At 42.1% G+C, this 22,209-nt stretch overlaps 1 protein-coding gene across 1 annotated transcript in view; it reads left to right on the top strand.

Annotated features, from left to right (window-relative positions):
• The window catches only part of slc4a11 (solute carrier family 4 member 11), a 227,040-nt gene that overhangs the window by 105,342 nt on the left and 99,489 nt on the right, over positions 1 to 22,209 (top strand). The window contains exon 5 of the mRNA XM_080751219.1: positions 513 to 741. Within this exon, the coding sequence (XP_080607345.1) occupies positions 513 to 741 (229 nt within the window). The remainder of the gene's footprint in view (positions 1 to 512; positions 742 to 22,209) is intronic.

The raw sequence follows: 22,209 nt of genomic DNA, 5'->3' as shown, positions 1-22,209 counted from the left end.
TGATGTACTGATGTTGATGCATTGATGTATTACCTTGCTTAATGTAAATTGCTCTGGATTAAGAGCGTCTGCTAAATGCCTAAATAGTGTTGCGGTGCGAAACATTGTAGATCTGCTGCTTTTTTCTGTTTTAGATCAGCTACTTTCTTTCTGTTTTTGTAAAGGTTTGCCTATGGCATGCACAAAATGGGGACGCCATGTTGAAAGAGGTTAATTTCACTATAATTTCACCAGCTAGAAGGTAATCCATTGAGAGAATTTACTGTATAAGAATGATTATTCAGGGGTGCAGCTGGCCAAAAGTTGCACACCAAATAGGCTCTTATGCAGCCTGACAGCACATTGCGGGTTTGATTCCCGAACCCGACGACCGTTGCTGCGTGTCACTCCCTGTCTCTCACTTTCTCCCTGTTTCCTATCACTCTCTCTACTGTGTACTATCAACAAAAGTAAACGTTTGACATCTGCTGCCCTAGCGAACATTGTGAAAATGAAAGCATCTTTCCCCACAGTATGTGAAGTTGATGAACTTTGAGGAGGAGGTCCGTGCCCATCGGGACCTCGACGGCTTCCTGGCGAGGGCCAGCATCCTGCTGGACGAGACGGCGGCCTCCTTGGACGATGTGCTGAAACGCATGCTTCACCACGTGGGGCAGGACAGCCACCTGTCCGAGCCCGCCTGCAACTTTGAGGAGGTGATGAGCTTGCTGTTCACGGACGCCGGTGCACAGGAGGTCAATGGTGAGGACCCACTCTCAGTTGCATGCTACATGTGTTCATGCTGCGAACGTGTATTTTGAACACTACGCGTATAGAAGAATGTGTAGGAATTGCAAGAATCTTTGAGCACGCAGAACGATGTCTCATTTATTGCATGCACTCGTTCATATTGATAACACAACACACACACAGTTCTTGTTGTCTTCCCTCCACCCCCGCCCATCTCTTGAGGTGAATTATGCCCCAAGCAGTCACTACAAATGCTTATAAACTCAAGCAATGCACAGAAACAAAGCTATGTGTGTGTGTGTAATATCCACGAATGTGTATAGACCTGTTGTTACTTGTTTAGAGATGATATTACAAATGTCAATATGCTGCTGTAGAAGAATACTTACTGTACTAAGAAAACACATGCTGATATACCCAGAGAAACAGGAAAAATGCCACAAATGTACATTCATAGTACAAACGCAAACACGTACAGGTGGTAAATGGTGAAGACATACACCTACAGTATTTCATTTATTTTTCATATGGAAGTGAACACTCAAATTCCCCAGAAAGACAGACACCAGACAAACTAGGATTTGAATCTACATGTTTATTGGTTACTTTACAGCCGAAAGGCACCTTACAGAACTTAAGTAAATACAGATAAACACACAAACACACAGAAGCAAATGTTTTAAGACAGTTAATAGCCCACAGCACATTTTGAAATATCAGCTGTCACAAGCTTACAGTACCAGGACTCTTTAACCAAATATAGACGATTATTATAAACTATAACTTAAGAATTTGTGTCAACACTCTCCAGCACGCTCTGTTAGTAGGCAGCTACCATTACTCAGGAAAGGGACCATTGCCTTCCCCGAGTGCCTTGCTAGTTGGTGTGATCCCTTTGCAGTGTTCTTCGCATGAGAGTGAATTGAGAGAGAGAAAGAGCACAGAAGCAACAGATAATAGATCATAAACAATATTTGGACTTAACGTTATGCCCAGGTAAACTGTTAATTCCAAGCCTCTTCTAAAGTCATCACTTTGACTGACACTGTGATATGATCTACCTTTACATTGTACCTGTCTCATTGTAGTTGTCACATGGCAGGCTCTCCTAAAGCAGTGGTTCTCTACCTGTGGGTCGAGACCCCCAGGGGTGTCCCCAAATGATTTTGGGTGGTCCCCAGATGCTTAGCTTAATGTGCAACATTGTTTTCTCACTCAACATTAAACAAACCAACATAAAGTTTATGGGTCTTCAACGTTATCAGGCCAGGGACCCCCAAACTGATGGGGAGATGGAGCACATTTCTAAAGTGACAATTTAAGGACTTTTTAATACCTCTAAAATGACAAATTAAACATCAAATTGGCAAATATTAGAGGCAGAAATTGTGAAAATAGCGGGTCTACATGCTTGTGAGCATGTAGATCTGCTACTTCACAATAGAACCGTGTTATACAAAATATGATGCCTTACAACTCCAAGTGCTCGTCAGGGTGGAGGGGATCCCCATGCAGTTCAACTACTGTATGAATATTTTGGGCGTCGTGGCCTGAAAAGGTTCAGAACCACTGTCCTAAAGTACTGAGAGACAGATATTAATGAAGACACGTTTTCAAGTTATGTGATCTCACAGAACCAAAAAAACACTTAGCTTTCCAACCATGTGAATATCAAGGCAATCTGTGTGAGCTTCTGTGATATTGGTCTGATTTCTATTGAGCAGCCGGTCACTTTTGCTGTCACAGGATGAAGGTAGGACGTTGAAAGCAGAAACGTTTGTTGCATCATCATTTAAATAAAGTAGATGTGTCCTGCGTATCTAATCGCGCTAGTAGCTCAATTTAAAGTCCCTGCCAGTGATGGCTCCTTGCATCCCCCGCGGTCGTAGTTAAGGTATATGACAGCTGGGGACGTGCGCGCATAGATTGGGGGCACTAAAAAGGGCATTGCTTCGTCTGACAGCGTTGGGTCTAGTAGCCCCTTTCTCACGAGGTCACCCTTTCTTCATACCCTGTCCTTGTTTAATTTACTGCAATTGTAAATGAACTAAAGTCGAATCCAATTGTTTATTTCTTATTTGTTTAAATATTTGCAGAAATACCTGACAGTTGTTGTTCGTTGCCTTATATTTGAGAAACAGATTATTATAGTAAATGGCTCGAAATACATTACAGTATGATCCCAGTATGAATCTTCCTACGGTATGTGTATGTGTGTAGCATACACATCATACAATCTACTGTATATGGCGCATAATGAACGTAGAAGTGCAGAGATGGGACCTGAATCCCTCTTTTGTACGTGTCTGTTTGAAATGTTAATCAAGCATACCTCACGTGGTTCAAAATGAAATCTGTGAAGCCATTCTCTCTCTGCTGGCTCCACTGCCTATAGTATCATGGATTTAACGGATCCTTTTGTTTATTGCTGCCGTCCCCCCCCCCCCCCCCCCCCCTCAGCTCCATGTCCTTTTAGTGTGAATACAGTGCAGACCTCTCACTTGGTTAAGACATTCAGAACGGGTACACTATATTGTGTATCATTATTTTATGCTTTAACTATTGAAAAATAGCAGATATACAAGCTCACAGCGCGGCACCGAGTGCCGCGCTGCGAGCTTGTAGATCTGCTATTTTTGAAAAATCGTGAAAATTAGAATTTTGAACCGATTTTGACCCGATTCTGTGTCTTTTGAATCCTTCTAAGATTTTTTGAAAAACCTATGTTTCTATGTCAGCAATCTGGCTAGCCATCGTCAAAGAAAAGGTCCTTTTCACTTAACTGGAGCTCAGTTGGTCTGTTCTTGAGAGACTACTATGTCAGTGGTTCTCAAACTTTTTCATTTGAAGGACCCCCAAAATGATATTTATTTGGCCACGGACCCCCATCTTAAAATATTTAGTTCCAGGGACCCCCTAGAAGCAAAATTTGAGTTACAACCGTTCGCTTTAAAAATACACATATTCAAAGATTTGCACACATTTTCACGACTTTTTCCAAAAATAGCAGATCCACAAGCTTTGTGAGCTTGTATATCTGCTATTTTTCACTGGTTAAAGCATTCAATAATTCTAGGCCTGAATGGGTTTTAAGACATTTATCTCCCCAGCCCATTAGTGTGGGCAGAATCAGACTGGATTACATAACCCCATCTAACCATTGTTCAAGTCTCACTTTGTTACCGTGTGTTCTGTTCGCGCGGGGCCGACACGCGCTCAGTGGTGGGAAAAGGTGCTCACATTTTTTTACTTAAGTAAAAGTAGCAATACTGCAATGTAGAAACACTCAGTTACGAAATGTATTTAGGTAAAAGTACAAAAGTATTGGCATCAAAATGTACTGAAAGTACCAAAAGTAAAAGTACTCATTATTCAGAATGTCCTGTTTCAAGTTTTCAAATGTTTAAAAATCTTTTGAAAATAGCAGATCTACAAGCTCACGGCTTAAATGGACGAAATCTATACAGAGCTGAAGTAGTTAATGTATGAGTAGTAATAATAATCAAAGTCTACAAAGTAACTATAACTAAAGTTGTCAAATAATTGTTGTGGGGTAAAAGTACAATATTTGCTTCTGAGATGTTGTAGAGTAGAAGTAGAAGTTTTGGAAATTAAAGTAAAGTACAAATACCTCAAAATTGCGCCTAAGTACAGGGTTACTGTCACTTTAACACCTTCCAAGCCACGGGGAGCCCCTTAATGTTAAAACCGTCCTATATCGGACTTCCCCCCAGGGACTCTCAGCCACGTCGTACTTAATCGGACTTTGTCTTTAAAACCGGAATAAAAGATTTTGATCCGAAAATCGGCGATCGTCTAGCCTTCCCTGGCCCTCACTCGAGCATTCATAGCTCACCCAGGCCGTACATGAAGCAGAGGTGACGTCATGGTCCTATCCTTGTCCAAGCAGCTCTCCCAGCCATTTGTTTGCTGTTTGCAGACTCTAGCTTCTACTGCAGCCATAGTTGCAGCTATGCAGGCGAAACTTCTCGGTGTTGTTCTTCAATCACACATGGATTATTTGCGGGGACATTTACGTGAATGGATCGCGCACGCGAAACGCACGGAGACATCGTTGATCGGCCAAAACGCCCATTCTATCCCAACGGAGATCGAGAAAAACATGGTGAGTTACTGCCCTGGGGGAAAAAAAAAAAAGAAAAACAACGCCGCTGTCCAAGATGGAGGGGCGGCGGGCTCGTGTTTATAAACATAATATTATGTCTCAGATCACAATACAATAATAGAAATTTCATGGCTAATCCACCAACCACCATTCTATTTCGGACTGCAACGTGTTAAGAATCATCTTAAAAAACAAGTTAATATTTTTATGATGTCATTGTGGGGATGCACAATTATAAGCCAATCAAATTAATTGACTGTATGATTACTTACTGTACTGGTCAGCTGTTGTTGGGGGACGAGGGGCAGATTACACTGCGACATGAGCTTCAGACTGTTTCAGACCGTTTTCAGAGAAGCTCATGTCACAGTGTAATCTGCCCCTCAACCCCTTTAGGTGACAGTACCCCTTTAAGTACATGTACTTAGTTACTTTACACCACTGGTGAACTTATGCACCCTCGGCCTCCCCAGGGGTTGTTTGTCAAAAGTGTTGCCCTCTTTTTGCAGTCGTCGGTTCTAATGAGTGATGATCTAACTAAGAGTCATTCGAGTGCTGTGTCGTTGTTATGCTTTATTGTGATTTATATAACGAGGGCTACACTATTATTCTGTTGCTCTAATGTTGTTATCATGCTAATCTGGTTCTTCTGTATTAAACAGAGAATTCTCTGAGAGGCATGAAGATAAACACTCCGAGGAGCTCTTCAGCACTGTCCCGGTGTTATGGCATCTTCCTAGAGGGAAGGGAGAGAGAGAATAGAATTGAAAGTACAAAGCAAAGCAAAGAAAAAACTAGTTCCGCCATCTTCTCAGAGAGAGCCTCTCTGGTAATTAGACTTTTGGAAAAAACGGTATGCTTGTTTGGCCCCTCTGCAAAACATTGAAGAAGAAAGAATTGCCGAAGAATACATTTCCATAGTGTTTCTTTAACCCATTTAGGACTAGAATTATTGAATGCTTTGACCAGTGAAAAATAGCAGATATACAAGTTCACAGTGCGGCACCGAGTGCCGCGCTGCGAGCTTTTGAAAAAGTCGTGAAAATGTGTGCAAATCTTTGAATATATGTATTTTCAAAGCAAACGTTTGTAACTCAAATTTTGCTTCTGGCGGGTCCCTGGAACTAAATATTTTGAGATGGGGGTCCGTGGCTAAATACATATCATTTTGGGGGTCCTTCACATGAAAAGGTTTGAGAACCACTGACACTGATATAGTCTCTCAAGAACAGACTAACTGAGCTCCAGTTGAAGTGAAAAGGACCTTTTCATTGACGATGGCTGGCCAGATTGCTGACATAGAAACATAGGGTTTTTCCAAAAAACTTGGAAGGATTCAAAAGACACTTATAGAATCGAGTCAAAATTTGAATTTTCTAAATTTTTCAAAAATAGCAGATCTACAAGCTCGCACCGCGGCACTCGGTGCCGCGCTGTGAGCTTGTATATCTGCTATTTTTTAATAGTTAAAGCATAAAATAATAATACACAATAATAGTACAGGTATACCCGTTCTGAATGGGTTAACTCAGAGAGTATATAAATGTATTTACTTGTCCCCATTTCGTTCCATTTGTAAGATTTTACAGTCTACAGATACCGTTACAGATGCAGCACACTGCAGCAGAGTGTCGGTGCCTGTTACACTGCTGTTTTTGACCCGGCATCCCGAGTCTAACATGGTCCGTGACTAGACAGCTACAAGCTCCCTGAAACCCAGTGTTGAGAAGCACTGAATGGCTGCACATAGGGCTGAGAAATACAGTATTGATACCATATTGATGTTATATCAACATCGTCTCTATCGACCAGACATCGTCTGAGGTGATAAATTATACTTTTTGTATTTTCCTGGTTTCAATTACTAATCTAATCTAATCTAATCTAATCTGATTAATTAATCAATTTCCCTATTTTATACTTTTCAAATATGTCAAAATAATGTCAAGAATAGTGCAAATGGCTGATCTCACAACGCTTCCCCTTGCGATGCATTGTGAGCTTGTAGATCTGATCTTTTTTTAAAGGTTTGGTTAAAATAATAATTATAATGTATGCATAATTATCATCACAATATGATATTATAGTCACAACATTGATATCGAGGTATTTGGTAGAAAAAACATATCTGGATATTTGATTATGACCATATCACCCTGCCTAGCAGGTTTAATGAACACTTGCATGTCAAGCTTGACACTTTTTTTTCACAGTTAAATTAATCCTCTGGATTTTATTGTGTATCACTTTAAAGGGGTATTTCACTTAAAAGTCATTTTATCGTCTAATCAGGCTTTTATGAACACCGTGAACAGTTTTTAATTTGCTTGATTGCGACCGCAGGTCGCAGATTAGTATGTGAACGGTCACAGCTTGTCCGTATGTGTGTATCTACTTTACGGTATGTGTGTATCTCTGTCTATAACACCTGACACTATGGTTCTAAGGGTTTGTCGCTCTGACATCATGCTCTAACGTAGTGTTGTAGTACTCGAGTCCAAATTTTCATTGACTCGGTCTTGTCTCGCCCTTAATTTGACTTGGACTCGACTCGGTCTCGGACCAAGAGACTCGGGACTCGCCCCCCACCGAGTCCACTCAAGTCGAGTCACTACAATACAATGGAATAAATGTATTATATCGATATGATAGAGGTAAGTTACGGGGCGTATCTGCCGCGCATCTGATAAGCACACGCACGCACACAGGCACACAGCACAGGCACACACACACACACACACAGAGCCCTGCTGCAGCAGCAGCCAACAACAAGCCCAACAACCGAGACAACACTCTGAACTCAGTCCACTCTCCTTCCCTCCTACCTGTAGGATATCCTCGTGTTCCAAATAAATAAGTCCTAATCAGGAATCAGTAAAAAAAAAAAAAAAAAAACATAGCCTAAACATTGCCAATCAGGAAGCAGCAAAATTATTACGGTCAACATAGCCAATCAGGAAGCAGCATTCTCTGTGAGGTCATCATTATATACTTTTTTGATCTTCATTGTTGCCATGCTATCCCCATACAGGTATTTGTCAAGAATACAGCCCAAATGGGTAATCTCTTCCTTGCTAGATTACTCTATCATCAACTTTGACCTTGAAATCGTTTACATTTATCTCACTTAGAGAATGTCTGGTCCAAAAAAGAATGGATTCTGTTTCACCAAGGTGTAGTGACAGTTTGTTATCTATAAGCCAAGTACGAATTTTGGTGACTTCTGAGCTGAGAGCTTCCTCAACCTTTGTCACCAGCGAACAGGAACAGTTTGCAGTTCATTCATGTCGCCCAGTGTGGAGTGGACACTACCTTCCGCTTCTATTGAGAACATTATTTTTAAAATCTTTTTCCTTTTCACACTGTTTACACTGGAAAGGTTTTTTCCCCGGTATGAACACGCTGGTGCTTCTTCAGGGTACTTAACACACTGAAACTCTTGTCACACTGTTTACACACAAAGGGTTTTTCTCCAGTGTGGGTACGCTGATGTGTCTTCAGGTAACCTAACTCAATGAAACCCTTGTCACAATGTTTACACACAAAGGGTTTTTCTCCAGTGTGAATACGCTGATGTATCTTCAGGTGACCTAACTGACTGAAACCCTTGTCACACTGTTTACACACAAAGGGTTTTTCTCCAGTGTGAATACGCTGATGTATCTTCAGGTAACCTAACTCACTGAAACCCTTGTCACACTGTTTACACACAAAGGGTTTTTCTCCAGTGTGAATACGCTGATGTATCTTCAGGTAACCTAACTCACTGAAACCCTTGTCACACTGTTTACACACAAAGGGTTTTTCTCCAGTGTGGACACGCTGGTGTGTCTTCAGGTAACCTAACTCACTGAAACCCTTGTCACAGTGTTTACACACAAAGGGTTTTTCTCCAGTATGGACAAACTGGTGCCTTTTCAGGTCACCTGTCAGACTGAAACCCTTGTCACAGTGTTTACACACAAAGGGTTTTTCTCCAGTATGGACAAACTGGTGCCTTTTCAGGTCACCTGTCAGACTGAAACCCTTGTCACAGTGTTTACACACAAAGGGTTTTTCTCCAGTATGGACAAACTGGTGCCTTTTCAGGCTACCTGTCAGACTGAAACCCTTGTCACAGTGTTTACACACAAAGGGTTTTTCTCCAGTGTGGACAAACTGGTGTGTCTTCAGGTGACCTAACTGACTGAAACTCTTGTCACAGTGTTTACACTGGAAAGGTTTTTCTTTGGTGTGGACCTGCTGTGTCGATACCTCAATGAAACTCTTATCACATAAGAGGTTTGCTTTCCTGGGTAGGTCATCAAATGTTTCTTTACTTCTCCCGGCTGCGTTGAAGTCCTCACAAGATCTCGGTTTGTCTGTGTCTCCTTGCTGCTGGCCGGTTACACAGCTGGTGATCGTCGGACAGGAAGATGAGGGCAGCTGTCCATTGCTCATCATTGGACGGTAGAGGTTGTTGTGGCTCCTCTTCATGTTTTCATGAAGGGTGACCCGAGACGTGAAGGCGTATGAACAATCCTAACAGGACACCTGTGTCTCGGAAGATTGGTTCATGGACACTGCTACTGCTACTTGGACTGTAAATTGTCTGTTGCTAGGTTGGAAAGACAAATATATTCTCTGACAATCTCTTTGCCTCTATATGTCCTTCACCCGCTGATTCTCATAGCACACTTCTCACGGTCGTACTCAGTCTAAATGTGATGTTTAGAAACTGCGTCACATCTTATTCAGGTTGACTAGAGCTATGGTCTGACGTCACACAACAAACACAAACCATTGACATCATTCCTAATAACACCGATTTGCACATCTGACAGTTGCAATTCATTCATCTGTGAATTTAGTTGAATCATTGAATCAAGTTGATGACCAAACCCAGAAGTAAAGGCTCAAGCTTATCGGACATATGCCCATCTATGCCCATCTGGCATATGCTACTGTATGCTACGGGCATAGACGGCCCCTCTCGTGCCCCTTATATATGTTGCCCAACATATGCAAGTTAGCATCTGGCATAAAACTTTAGGGTACTCAAAATGTCTGGGTTCACATTTCGGCTACTAGACTATAAGGTAGTAAACAGCTTCCAAATACAAGAAGTTGTGATCATGTTTAAATCATCCACCCGCACCGCTGGATTAAGAATTCACCGTTTGTCAGCCTTCTGATTGGTCCCTGAGACTCCCTGACTGGCCAACCAGAAAAAAACATTCACTTTTCGCTACCGGGGGTGGAGTTATGCAGTGGGAGAAAGTCGCTTCAGTCTTTCACCGCGGTGCCGTGATGCGGAGCACGGCCGGGGCGCAGTATGGTGCTGCGCGGTCATAGCGATTTTGATAATTATAATGAATAAGCTTCAACCAACTAGTTCACATGAACGACAATGATGTAACTAAGATATTCGATTGGGTACATATATTTTAAATGGGCAGAATTACAATTAAAATACATTTTATATTGACAGCCAGCCTATAATTCCACAACTTCCTACCCAAGATGCACTGCGCTTTCTCTCTCTCTCTCTCTGTCCTCTGCCTGTTTCAGAGGATTATACTAATTAAAACGTGTATTTTCGGGGGAAGATCCCTGTTTTGCAATGTAACTACTGTACTTTTTTGTTCCCTTTTTATTAATATAAAAAGTAGTAACAGAGCAAAATGGGGCGGGATTTGACAAAGAGTAGATTTGACCAAGAGTAGATTGATGTCTCGTTGTCTTCCCAGCTGTAGTCTATAACTTAAGCAGCATAACGTTAAGCAAGCCTCATCCGAAAGTTTAACAAATGCACTGATCAACAGCTAGAGAGAAGGTAACACTTTAAGTCCCTATAGAGAGCTTAAAAGAACCAAAACAACTGAAGCCTGAAGCAGTGACATGGGGTATTTTTTGTTTGATAAGATAATTTTTGCCATAATCATGCAGCTCTATTACAATGACACAGCTATAACAGCAATGTTTAAAAATATTATAGACTACAGTAGGCCTAGTATAATATTTTTTTAATCAATATTCTTTTTGTAATCACTTGGCCTTTCGGTGCATGGGCATCAATATTATATCCATATCATGATATTAGACTGGATAATTATCGTCTGTGATTTGGGGTATGGCATAAGTCTTATTTGTACTTATTTGTCTTATTTGTGTATGTTGGTTCTTAGATTAAAAATCGGTATGGGGAAAAAAGTACCGGGAGACTTAAATATATATATTTCATTAAATAGTTTTGCTAAAAACTAAAAAGTAATCCAAAAGTAACTGAAAGTAACTAGTAGTTAATACTTTTAAGTAAGGAATACTTTTGAAAAGTAACCTTCCCAACCCTGGTGCTAAGAGAGAGACTGAACAAAAAGGAATCCATTGTTCACCTTATGTGACTGATTGATGTCATATGTAAAAACGAGCAGACATTTACAATTGCATTTTGGTTCACAACATCACATTCAGCAATGGATTAGCCTATACTACTGATTTACTTAGTTTAAAACTCCCTCAAACAACAGCAACCAAAGGTAATTTGGGGAGACCTATTGTTTTAATTTGAAGATGAGCCATTAATTTAGTCTACCTACCAAAAAAAAAAAAGGCTCGGCTCGGTCTCGACCCCCGTTGGTCTCGGACTCGACTCGGTCTTGACCCCCGTTGGTCTCGGACTCGACTTGGACTCGACTCGGACTCGAACCCCATAGGACTTGGACTTGACTTGAACTCGCTTTAGGTGGACTCGACTACAACACTACTCTAACGTCACTGATATGTTATCAGGCCCTCCCTGTCCAGGGTCCCCATACACACCCATTGTAACTTCAAACTCCATTTTAACCATGATAGATTCATTAAAAACACTTTTTTTTTCTGGTGACTCCTCCTAATACGTGAGCTGGCTGTGTTTTTTTCGATAACTTTTTTCATTTATTTTATTTTTATTTTATTGTATTACATTTTTTCCATTTTCCCAAAGAATTATTAAAAATGAATGAAAAAAGTTATCGAAAAAACACGGCCAGCTCACGTATTAGAAGGGTAGTATGAGTCACCAGAAAAAATTATGGGTGTTTTTAATGAATCTATCACGGTTAAGATGGAGTTTGAAGTTACAATGGGTGTGTATGGGGGTGGATATAATATTTATATCAAATATCTAAATATTGAATCAAGCAAATTAAAAACTGTTCAGGGTTGTTCATAAAAGCCTGATAGACGATTAAATGACCAAAAGTTCTTTTGAAAGTGAAATAACCCTTTAATAGCAAAGGGTAAACGAAAAGTAGTAGCAAAATCAATAAAGTGACCTTTAAATTTACTAGGAAGGGTCCGATCCTTTTCTGGTTCAATCCAAACGCAGCCAGTTAACTATAACACTGTTTTTGTGTTACACTAACAGTCCGGAAAGAATTGGCTGCAACACTGTTGCAGGACAGAGGCTGGACAAAATCCAAAGGGATATTCGTTCAAGCGGCTATAGTGTACTGTTAATGCAGCTTAAATGCACTATGATGTATTGTCTACAGTACTGATGCAGGATGGATGCAGTGTACAGTAAATGGGGATGGCCTGACTAACAAGAGTGTGTAGAAAAATGACACACTGTAATAATAGTGAGACAGTTTTTGGAGGGCGGGTGTCATTCTATCTCCCTCTGTGACCGACTATAGTAGACAGCTCAGTGGACGGTGATGGCTGCTGAGAGGCAGTGTGCGTGCGTGCGTGCGTGCGTGCGTGCGTGCGTGCGTGCGTGCGTGCGTGCGTGCGTGCGTTTGTGCGTGCGTGCGTGTGCCCCTCAACAGCACAGACAGCCCTGACAGATCCGGGAGGTGATAATTGACTTCTGTCATCGATTACTCACTTAGCTTTTCAAATGGCCTCTCTGAAACTCTCCAGACTGCCGGGGCTGCTGGCTGATCATCAGCTCATGGTGCACCACACCACACTACACTACCATCATCACTACTCCACCATCATCACTACTACAGTACCACCAGTGCACCATCAGCTAATTTGACCCATTCAGAACGGGTACACATTATTGTGTATCATTATTTTATGCTTTAACTATTGAAAAATAGCAGATATACAAGCGCTGCGAGCTTGTAGATCTGCTATTTTTGAAAAATCGTGAAAATTAGAATGTTGATCCCAATTCTATAAGTGTCTTTTGAATCCTTCTAAGATTTTTTGAAAAACCTATGTTTCTATGTCAGCAATCTGTCTGGCCATCGTCAAAGAAAAGGTTGAGCTCAGTCTGTTCTTGAGAGACTGCTATGTCAGTGGTTCTCAGACCTTTTCATGTGAAGGACCCCCAAAATTATATTTATTTGTCCACGGACCCCCATCTCAAAATATTTAGTTCCAGGGACCCCCCAGAAGCAAAATTTGAGTTACAAACGTTCGCTTTGAAAATACATATATTCAAAGATTTGTACACATTTTCACGACTTCTCAAAAATAGCAGATCTACAAGCTCGCAGCGCGGCACTCTGTGCCGCGCTGTGAGCTTGTATATCTGCTATTTTTTTATAGTTAAAGCATCCAATAATTTTAGGCCTAAATGGGTTAAAGGAGAATTCAAAACTAGTGCTTTTCTTACCGTAATCTGATGTTACTCCATTCATTAACCAGTGGTAGAAATAATCCATCTCTAGTGCTCCGTAGCTTTGTGCAGGGAGCATCAGGGTCCTAGCGGCCGTTGGCCTTTTTTACGGCAGCCCATTAGGGACAAAACTCTGTGGCGACGTCTCCGCCATTATGAAAGACGGATGTAAACGAAAAATCGCACCTGTGCGAAGTGAGCGGTGCAAAGTGATCAGACCCTTCCTAGTAAATTCCAAGTCACAGTATCGATTTCGCTACTACTTTTCTTTACCCTTTCCCATTAAAGTGATACATAATAAAATCCAGAGGTTTAATTGAACTGTGAAAGAAAGTGTAAAGCTTGACATGCAAGTGTTCATTATTTACACTTTCAGGGATAAACTTGCTGTGCAGCTAGGGTTGGGTCATTTGGTCATAACAAAATATCCTGAAAAATATGTTTTTTTTTACCAAATACCTTGATATCAATATTGTTCTGTCCGTGACCACAGCTGTGGTGATGTCTGTCTCTGCGTACTTTCTTTGACGTTAGTCTTGTGTGACGTTAATCTCATACTCATACAGACACTCATACGGACTTAGGGACCTACACACAAAGCCAGACGTAGGAGCGGGTAGCACTGCTCAAAACCAAGACAGTAGTCATATCAGTTTGCACTTTTTTCTTTGGAAAGTGATACGAATTAGCAGACATTTGGCTATGGGGCCAGCCATTGAGGAGAAAGTAACGCGAAATGTCTAGGCGATGACTAGATGACTAGTTTCTAGTCACCCCATATTAGGCTGTGGGGCCACAGCACCAATGGCACATTCCATTGAAATGACAAAATTGATGACAATTTATAGATCAAGGTCTGGCGACCTGATAAAAAAAGAATTATTGAGCGGTACAAATAAGCGATTTAGGGCAATGCCCACCGATTGCGGTCGGAGCTGCTGTGGATTCGGGGGGAAAAAATTGCACCACTTGTTATGGGATATTGTAACATCAGATTAAGGTAATAATAAAACAGGCTAGTCCGCAATTCTCCTTTACAGCAAGGGTTAAGAACATCTTTACAGCAAACGTTCGCTGTTTGTTTGTTTGCTCTGTGGCGTGCCATGCCAACTGACACACTTTAATAAAAGTGCCCTAAATGACAATTCCGTGAGTGCTGGTATCCTCTTGTTCGCAATTCTCCTTTAACTGGCTCATCCACACCTCCAGCTTCCAGTCCTTGACTGTTTATGTACGGTATTTCCAAGACTGCCCTATAGAAATAGGCCTTCACTCCCCATGGCCACATGAACCCTAGCAGCCCAGCTGTTCTTGGCATCTCATAATAGGTGAACATTACGCAAAATGGCAGATCTACAAGCTTCACAATGCGTCCTGTTGTGACTTGTGAACCTGTAGATCGTCTATTTTAAGAGATCTATAAGAGATTTAGTGTAGAGGGGGAAAAAAGAGTCCTGGGGGACCTCGGTCATTGATTGATTGATTGAATATTTGTATTGACAATTTTCACAGCAGTGCAATGACTAAAAAAGACAGCTAAATTTGAGTTCCAAACGTTCGCTTTGAAAATACAGTATATTCAAAGATTTGCACACATTTTCACGACTTTTTCAAAAATAGCAGATCTACAAGCTCGCAGCGCGGCACTCGGTGCCGCGCTGTGAGCTTGTATATCTGCTATTTTTCACTGGTTAAAGCATCCAATAATTCTAGGCCTAAATGGGTTAAACATTGAACGATATGTCAGCAATTTATGTGGGGTTTAATTGTTTAACTGCAAGGTTGCTCCCAGCTAGGGGATGTTCATGAGAAGTTTGGAAGATTGCATAAAACATAAAATAATGCAGTAAGCGATGGCATTAAAACAATTCCGTTGGCAGTGGCAACTAAGTGTCACTGCAGCCGATAACGTCTTCTTCGCCATTGCTGCTAGAGATGATGAGGCATATTGTTACACAAAACTCCAGTCATTCACTTTTATTTTTTATTTTTACTTTGTTTATTTGATTTTCAATTGAAGCATTAGGGACATAAAAGTGGTATAATAATGTGAGTAGCAGCTTCTTTTGTACATCAAATATACAGTAATGATAAAAGGATTGCATTTTCAACCCAAAACAACAATATAGGATAAAGAAAGTAGAAGATCGTTAGACAGTCATTCACTATTGACACATTTTTACACCTTATGATGGCTGTAAATTAAACAAATTGGATTCTTTGGAATGAGCTTGCGGTAAAACAAATACTCTATGCCACCTGGAGGCCTAGTACACTACAGTATATGGAAAATATGTGATTTCATATAGTATGTGTTTTGGATTAAAACCATTCAGTGTGCTTCCCAAGTGGTAATTATAGGCTTGATCGTCGGCTATTTTCGGCAAAGAGAATTGGTGTTTAGGGGGAAAAGGAGTGATCCATGTATAGAGCTTTGGGGGACCCCAATCAAATAAGTATATAAGTGGTTAAGATTTTGCTAATTCTCTGCAGGTGCCAATCTTTTTGGGAAGTGTGTGTGTGTGTGTGTGTGTGTGTGTGTGTGTGTGTGTGTGTGTGTGTGTGTGTGTGTGTGTGTGTGTGTGTGTGGTGGGGGGGGGGTTAGGGCTGTCACAATTATTACATAATCGTCTAATTGCAATTACTTGACACAATCGCAATTTGTGATAATCGTCATAATCGTTTACATGTTGAAAGATGTTTATATATGTTCAAACGTTTAAAAAATAGTGGAAATAGCAGATCTACAAGCTCACAACGCGCCGCGATGCGATGCGTTGTGAGCTTATAGATCGGCTATTTCCACTATCAATGTTCTTTTTAAAGTCTAACGTCAAAATATGTCAGCAATTTCTTTGTAGACTTAGGTTATGTGTCATATCTATCTACCATGAGCAACTTCAAAGCCTACAAGCCAGACAGAAATGTAATTGTCAACGACAAAAACACAATTAAATCGTTAATCGCAATTATTTGAGTGACAATTAATCGTCATGTAAAATGTCATAATCGTAACAGCCCTGGGGGGGGGGTCCACATTGGAACCAGGCTATGCCCAAGCTATGCTATCGGCAGGACAACACACCTCAGCAGGTATTAATTTCTCCCCTATCTACGTTCAATCCCCCTCATTGAGGGCGATATATCCGGTGAGCAGAGCACCTCATTTGGTTTGAGTAATACTGAAAAAAGGACTAGATAAAGAGAACGGTGGGGACATTATAACAGGCCTCCAAAAGAACAGAGAGTTAGAGAAATGAAAAAAGATGAAAGCCAGGCGGAGATAATTAGTCTTAGTCCCTGCTCGAGGAGAGGAGGAGAAGGGGCCACATCTCCCATTCTCCCGATTCTTTTGCTCCTGAGATTCCATGCTAGCACACAGCTTTGACAGTCTGCATGCGGAAAAGAACAAATATTTCACTGCTGCAGTAAGTAACATATCGTCACTGTCGGGCAGAAACCTCGTATCTCCAAGTTTCAAATTTGTACGGCTATTTTCACTAGTTTAAATCATTTTTAAAATGATAAATACAAAACCAACGCTTTTAGGACATACAAGTTTCCACCCGACAACAACGATATATTACTTTCCACAGCAATAAGACAAAATCATGATATTCATGAAATCATGATGATGATTACAATGATCGTTGTGGATGACTTTCTACATTTGACTCATACTAAGTATTAAGAGCATTGGACAGTCACTGAGCAGCAGCATGATAAAGATAAAAATATTGTTTTAAAAATCATTCTCCATTGAAGTGGATGGTAGCGTCCATACCACAATGACAACGATAGCCGTAAACGATATCATTTCGATCACTTTCCGCAATATTTTTTTTTTATATAAACACTGACAGATAATTATCGCTGTAGTTATCTTTATCGTGCCCGGTAGGAATGACGCTTAAGTGCCTTGCACACGTGCATCGGCAGCATGTACTGTACTGCAGTGGTTCTCAACGACCCCCAAAATAATCATATTTTAACTGGGGACCCCCCACCCTGACGAGCACTAAGTGTTGAGGCATTACATTTTGTATAACACGGTTGGTTCTATTGTGAAAATAGCCGATCTACATGCTCACAACGCCTCGCAACGCCTCTAATGGTTGGTTCTATTGTGAAAATAGCCGATCTACATGCTCACAACGCCTCGCAACGCCTCTAATCTATCTATAAATGCGACAAATCTCTGTCTGTTTGTTTGTAATCCGCGTATCTCGAGAACCGTTCGTCCCACCGGCTTCAGATTCGGCACGCGCGTTCCCCGCCGCCGCGAGGAGTGCAGTGCCGGGCCTCGACCCGACCCGACTCGCGGTTTCCCGAAACCGGCGCGAAACGTTCGGAATCTCCTTACGCGGAGCTGATTGTTGACATCGGGCTGTTCCTGAGGAAATCGGCACAATCGCTGACTCATTGTGACATCACTTCATAAAAGGCTCTGACATCACGTACGCCAGGAGTCAACAAAAAATCTCTGTGAATGTGTATGTATGTGAATCTCGAGAACCGTTCTTCCCACCGGCACGCGCGTTCTCCAGATATGGGCATAAAATGAATCCCCGAATGCGGAGCTGATGTCTGACATCAGAGTTTTCCGCAACCGGTACTGTGTGTGCAGAGATCTCCATATATGGGCATAAGGGGACAATGGCAAACAGATGGTCAAAACGGGTCCTATGACAACAGGTATATTGGGGTTTGCATTAAAGGGTGGGGACAAAGGCTAACAGAAGGCAAACAGATGGTCAAAACGGGTCCTATGACAACAGGTATATTGGGGTTTGCATTAAAGGGTGGGGACAAAGGCTAACAGATGGTCAAAACGGGTCCTATGACAACAGGTATATTGGGATTTGCATTAAAGGGTGGGGCATTCATGGGGTCCTATGACAACAGGTATATTGGGGTTTGCATTAAAGGGTGGGGACAAAGGCTAACAGATGGTCAAAACGGGTCCTATGACAACAGGTATATTGGGGTTTGCATTAAAGGGTGGGGCATTCATGGGGTCCGCTCCAAAAAAGAAAATAAAAGAGACAAAGACAAACATAAGACAAGCGACAAAGCGTGGGACTGGGAGGATGACTTGAATGATGCAGATTTAAGCAGGCTGTGTATTCTGCTTAAAGAAGAAACAAACAAAAAGCGACAGAGATCTCATATATGGGCATAAAATGGACGCAGATAAACAGATATCTCCATATACGGGCATAAAGGGACACAGACAGACAGATACAGAGATCTCCATATATGGGCATAAAATGGACGCAAATAGACAGATATCTCCATATATGGGCATATGGGCATAAAATGGACCCAGAACTATATCTGCAGTGATCTCCATATATGGACATAAAATGGACGCCGACAGACAGACAGATACAGATATCTCCATATATGGGCATAAATGGACACAGGCAAACAGATGGTCAAAACGGGTCCTATGACAACAGGTATAATGGGGTTTGCATTAAAGGGCGGGGCATTCATTCCCTATTTACATCGTTCCCGAGTTGGCCAGGTCGCCGACTAGACGCTGGGCCGCCCAAAGGGCGGCCCAGCTTCTAGTCTATCTATAAATGCGACAAATCTCTGTCTGTCTGTCTGTTTGTTTGTTTGTAATCCGCGTATCTCGAGAACCGTTCGTCCCACCGGCTTCAGATTCGGCACGCGCGTTCCCCGCTGCGGCGCGGAGTGCAGTGCCGGGCCTCGGCCCGACTCGGCATGCGGTTTTTCCGAAGCGGCGCGAAACGTTCGGAATCTCCTTACGCGGAGCTGATTGTTAACATCAGGCTGTTCCTGAGGAAATCGGCACAATCGCTGACTCATTGTGACATCACTTCATAAAAGGCTCTGACATCACGTACGCCAGGAGTCAACAAAAAATCTCTGTGAATGTGTATGTATGTATGTGAATCTCGAGAACCGTTCTTCCCACCGGCACGCGCGTTCTCCAGATATGGGCATATGGGCATAAAATGAATCCCCGAATGCGGAGCTGATGTCTGACATCAGAGTTTTCCGCAACCGGTACTGTGTGTGCAGAGATCTCCATATATTGGGGTTTGCATTAAAGGGTGGGGACAGGCGCAAAACGTTCGGAATCTCCTTATGCGGAGCTGATTGTTGACATCAGGCTGTTCCGGAGGAAATCGGCGCAAGCGTTGACTCATTGTGACATCACTTCATAAAAGGCTGTGACATCACGTACGCCACATGAGTCAACAAAAAATCTCTGTGAATGTGTATGTATGTATGTGAATTTCGAGAACCGTTCTTCCCACCGGCACACGCTTTCTCCAGATATAGGCATAAAATGAATCCCCGAATGCGGAGCTGATGTCTGACATCAGAGTTTTCCGCAACCGGTACTGTGTGTGCAGAGATCTCCATATATGGGCATAAGGGGACAAAGGCAAACAGATGGTCAAAACGGGTCCTATGACAACAGGTATATTGGGGTTTGCATTAAAGGGTGGGGACAAAGGCTAACAGATGGTCAAAACGGGTCCTATGACAACAGGTATATTGGGGTTTGCATTAAAGGATGGGGCATTCATGGGGTCCGCTCCAAAAAAGAAAATAAAAGAGACAAAAACAAACATAAGACAAGCGACAAAGCGTGGGACTGGGAGGATGACTTGAATGATGCAGATTTAAGCAGGCTGTGTATTCTGCTTAAAGAAGAAACAAACAAAAAGCGACAGAGATCTCATATATGGGCATAAAATGGACGCAGATAAACAGATATCTCCATATACGGGCATAAAGGGACACAGACGGACAGATACAGAGATCTCCATATATGGGCATAAAATGGACACAAATAGACAGATATCTCCATATATGGGCATATGGGCATAAAATGGACCCAGAACTATATCTGCAGTGATCTCCATATATGGACATAAAATGGACGCCGACAGACAGACAGATACAGATATCTCCATATATGGGCATAAATGGACACAGGCAAACAGATGGTCAAAACGCGTTCTATGACAACAGGTATAATGGGGTTTGCATTAAAGGGCGGGGGATTCATTCCCTATTTACATCGTTCCCGAGTTGGCCAGGTCGCCGACTAGACGCTGGGCCGCCCGAAGCTGTTCCGGAGGAAGCGCTGACTCATTGTGACATCACTTCATAAAAGGCTCTGACATCACGTACGCCACATGAGTCAACAAAAAATCTCTGTGAATGTGTATGTATGCATGTAATCCGAGTATCTCTAAACCATTCTTCCCACGTTCTCCATATATGGGCATAAAATGAATGCCCGTATGCGGAACTGATGTCTGACATCAGAGTTTTCCGCAACCAGTACTGTGTGTGCAGAGATCTCCATATATGGGCATAAGGGGTATGGGCATAAAATGAATCCCCGAATGTGGAGCTGATGTCTGACATCAGAGTTTTCCGCAACCGGTACTGTGTGTGCAGAGATCTCCATATATGGGCATAAGGGGACAATGGCAAACAGATGGTCAAAACGGGTCCTATGACAACAGGTATATTGGGGTTTGCATTAAAGGGTGGGGACAAAGGCTAACAGAAGGCAAACAGATGGTCCAAACGGGTCCTATGACAACAGGTATATTGGGGTTTGCATTAAAGGGTGGGGACAAAGGCTAACAGATGGTCAAAACGGGTCCTATGACAACAGGTATATTGGGGTTTGCATTAAAGGGTGGGGCAGGCATAAAATGGACGCAAATAGACAGATATCTCCATATATGGGCATATGGGCATAAAATGGACCCAGAACTATATCTGCAGTGATCTCCATATATGGACATAAAATGGACGCCGACAGACAGACAGATACAGATATCTCCATATATGGGGAACTGATGTCTGACATCAGAGTTTTCCGCAACCAGTACTGTGTGTGCAGAGATCTCCATATATGGGCATAAGGGGTATGGGCATAAAATGAATCCCCGAATGCGGAGCTGATGTCTGACATCAGAGTTTTCCGCAACCGGTACTGTGTGTGCAGAGATCTCCATATATGGGCATAAGGGGACAATGGCAAACAGATGGTCAAAACGGGTCCTATGACAACAGGTATATTGGGGTTTACATTAAAGGGTGGGGACAAAGGCTAACAGAAGGCAAACAGATGGTCCAAACGGGTCCTATGACAACAGGTATATTGGGGTTTGCATTAAAGGGTGGGGACAAAGGCTAACAGATGGTCAAAACGGGTCCTATGACAACAGGTATATTGGGGTTTGCATTAAAGGGTGGGGCAGGCATAAAATGGACGCAAATAGGCAGATATCTCCATATATGGGCATATGGGCATAAAATGGACCCAGAACTATATCTGCAGTGATCTCCATATATGGACATAAAATGGACGCCGGCAGACAGACAGATACAGATATCTCCATATATGGGCATAAATGGACACAGGAAAACAGATGGTCAAAACGGGTCCTATGACAACAGGTATAATGGGGTTTGCATTAAAGGGCGGGGCATTCATTCTCTATTTACATCGTTCCCGAGTTGGCCAGGTCGCCGACTAGACGCTGGGCCGCCGCTTCTAGTATTTGACAATTTGGCCAATGTTTAATTTGTCATTTTAGAGGTATTAAAAAGTCCTTAAATTGTCACTTTTGAAATGTTCACATACCCTCTATACAATTAAACCTTATGTTGGTTTGTTTACTGTTGAGTGGGAAAACAATGTTGCACATTAAGTTAATCAATTTGGGGACCCTCCCCTGGGGGCCCCGAC

Source organism: Nannobrachium achirus (genome assembly GCF_963921795.1).
Source record: "Nannobrachium achirus genome assembly, chromosome: 20".
Classification (NCBI taxonomy): Eukaryota; Metazoa; Chordata; class Actinopteri; order Myctophiformes; family Myctophidae; genus Nannobrachium; species Nannobrachium achirus.
The sequence above is the reverse complement of the archived record's forward strand: the minus strand, read 5'-3'. Positions and strand labels throughout refer to the sequence as shown.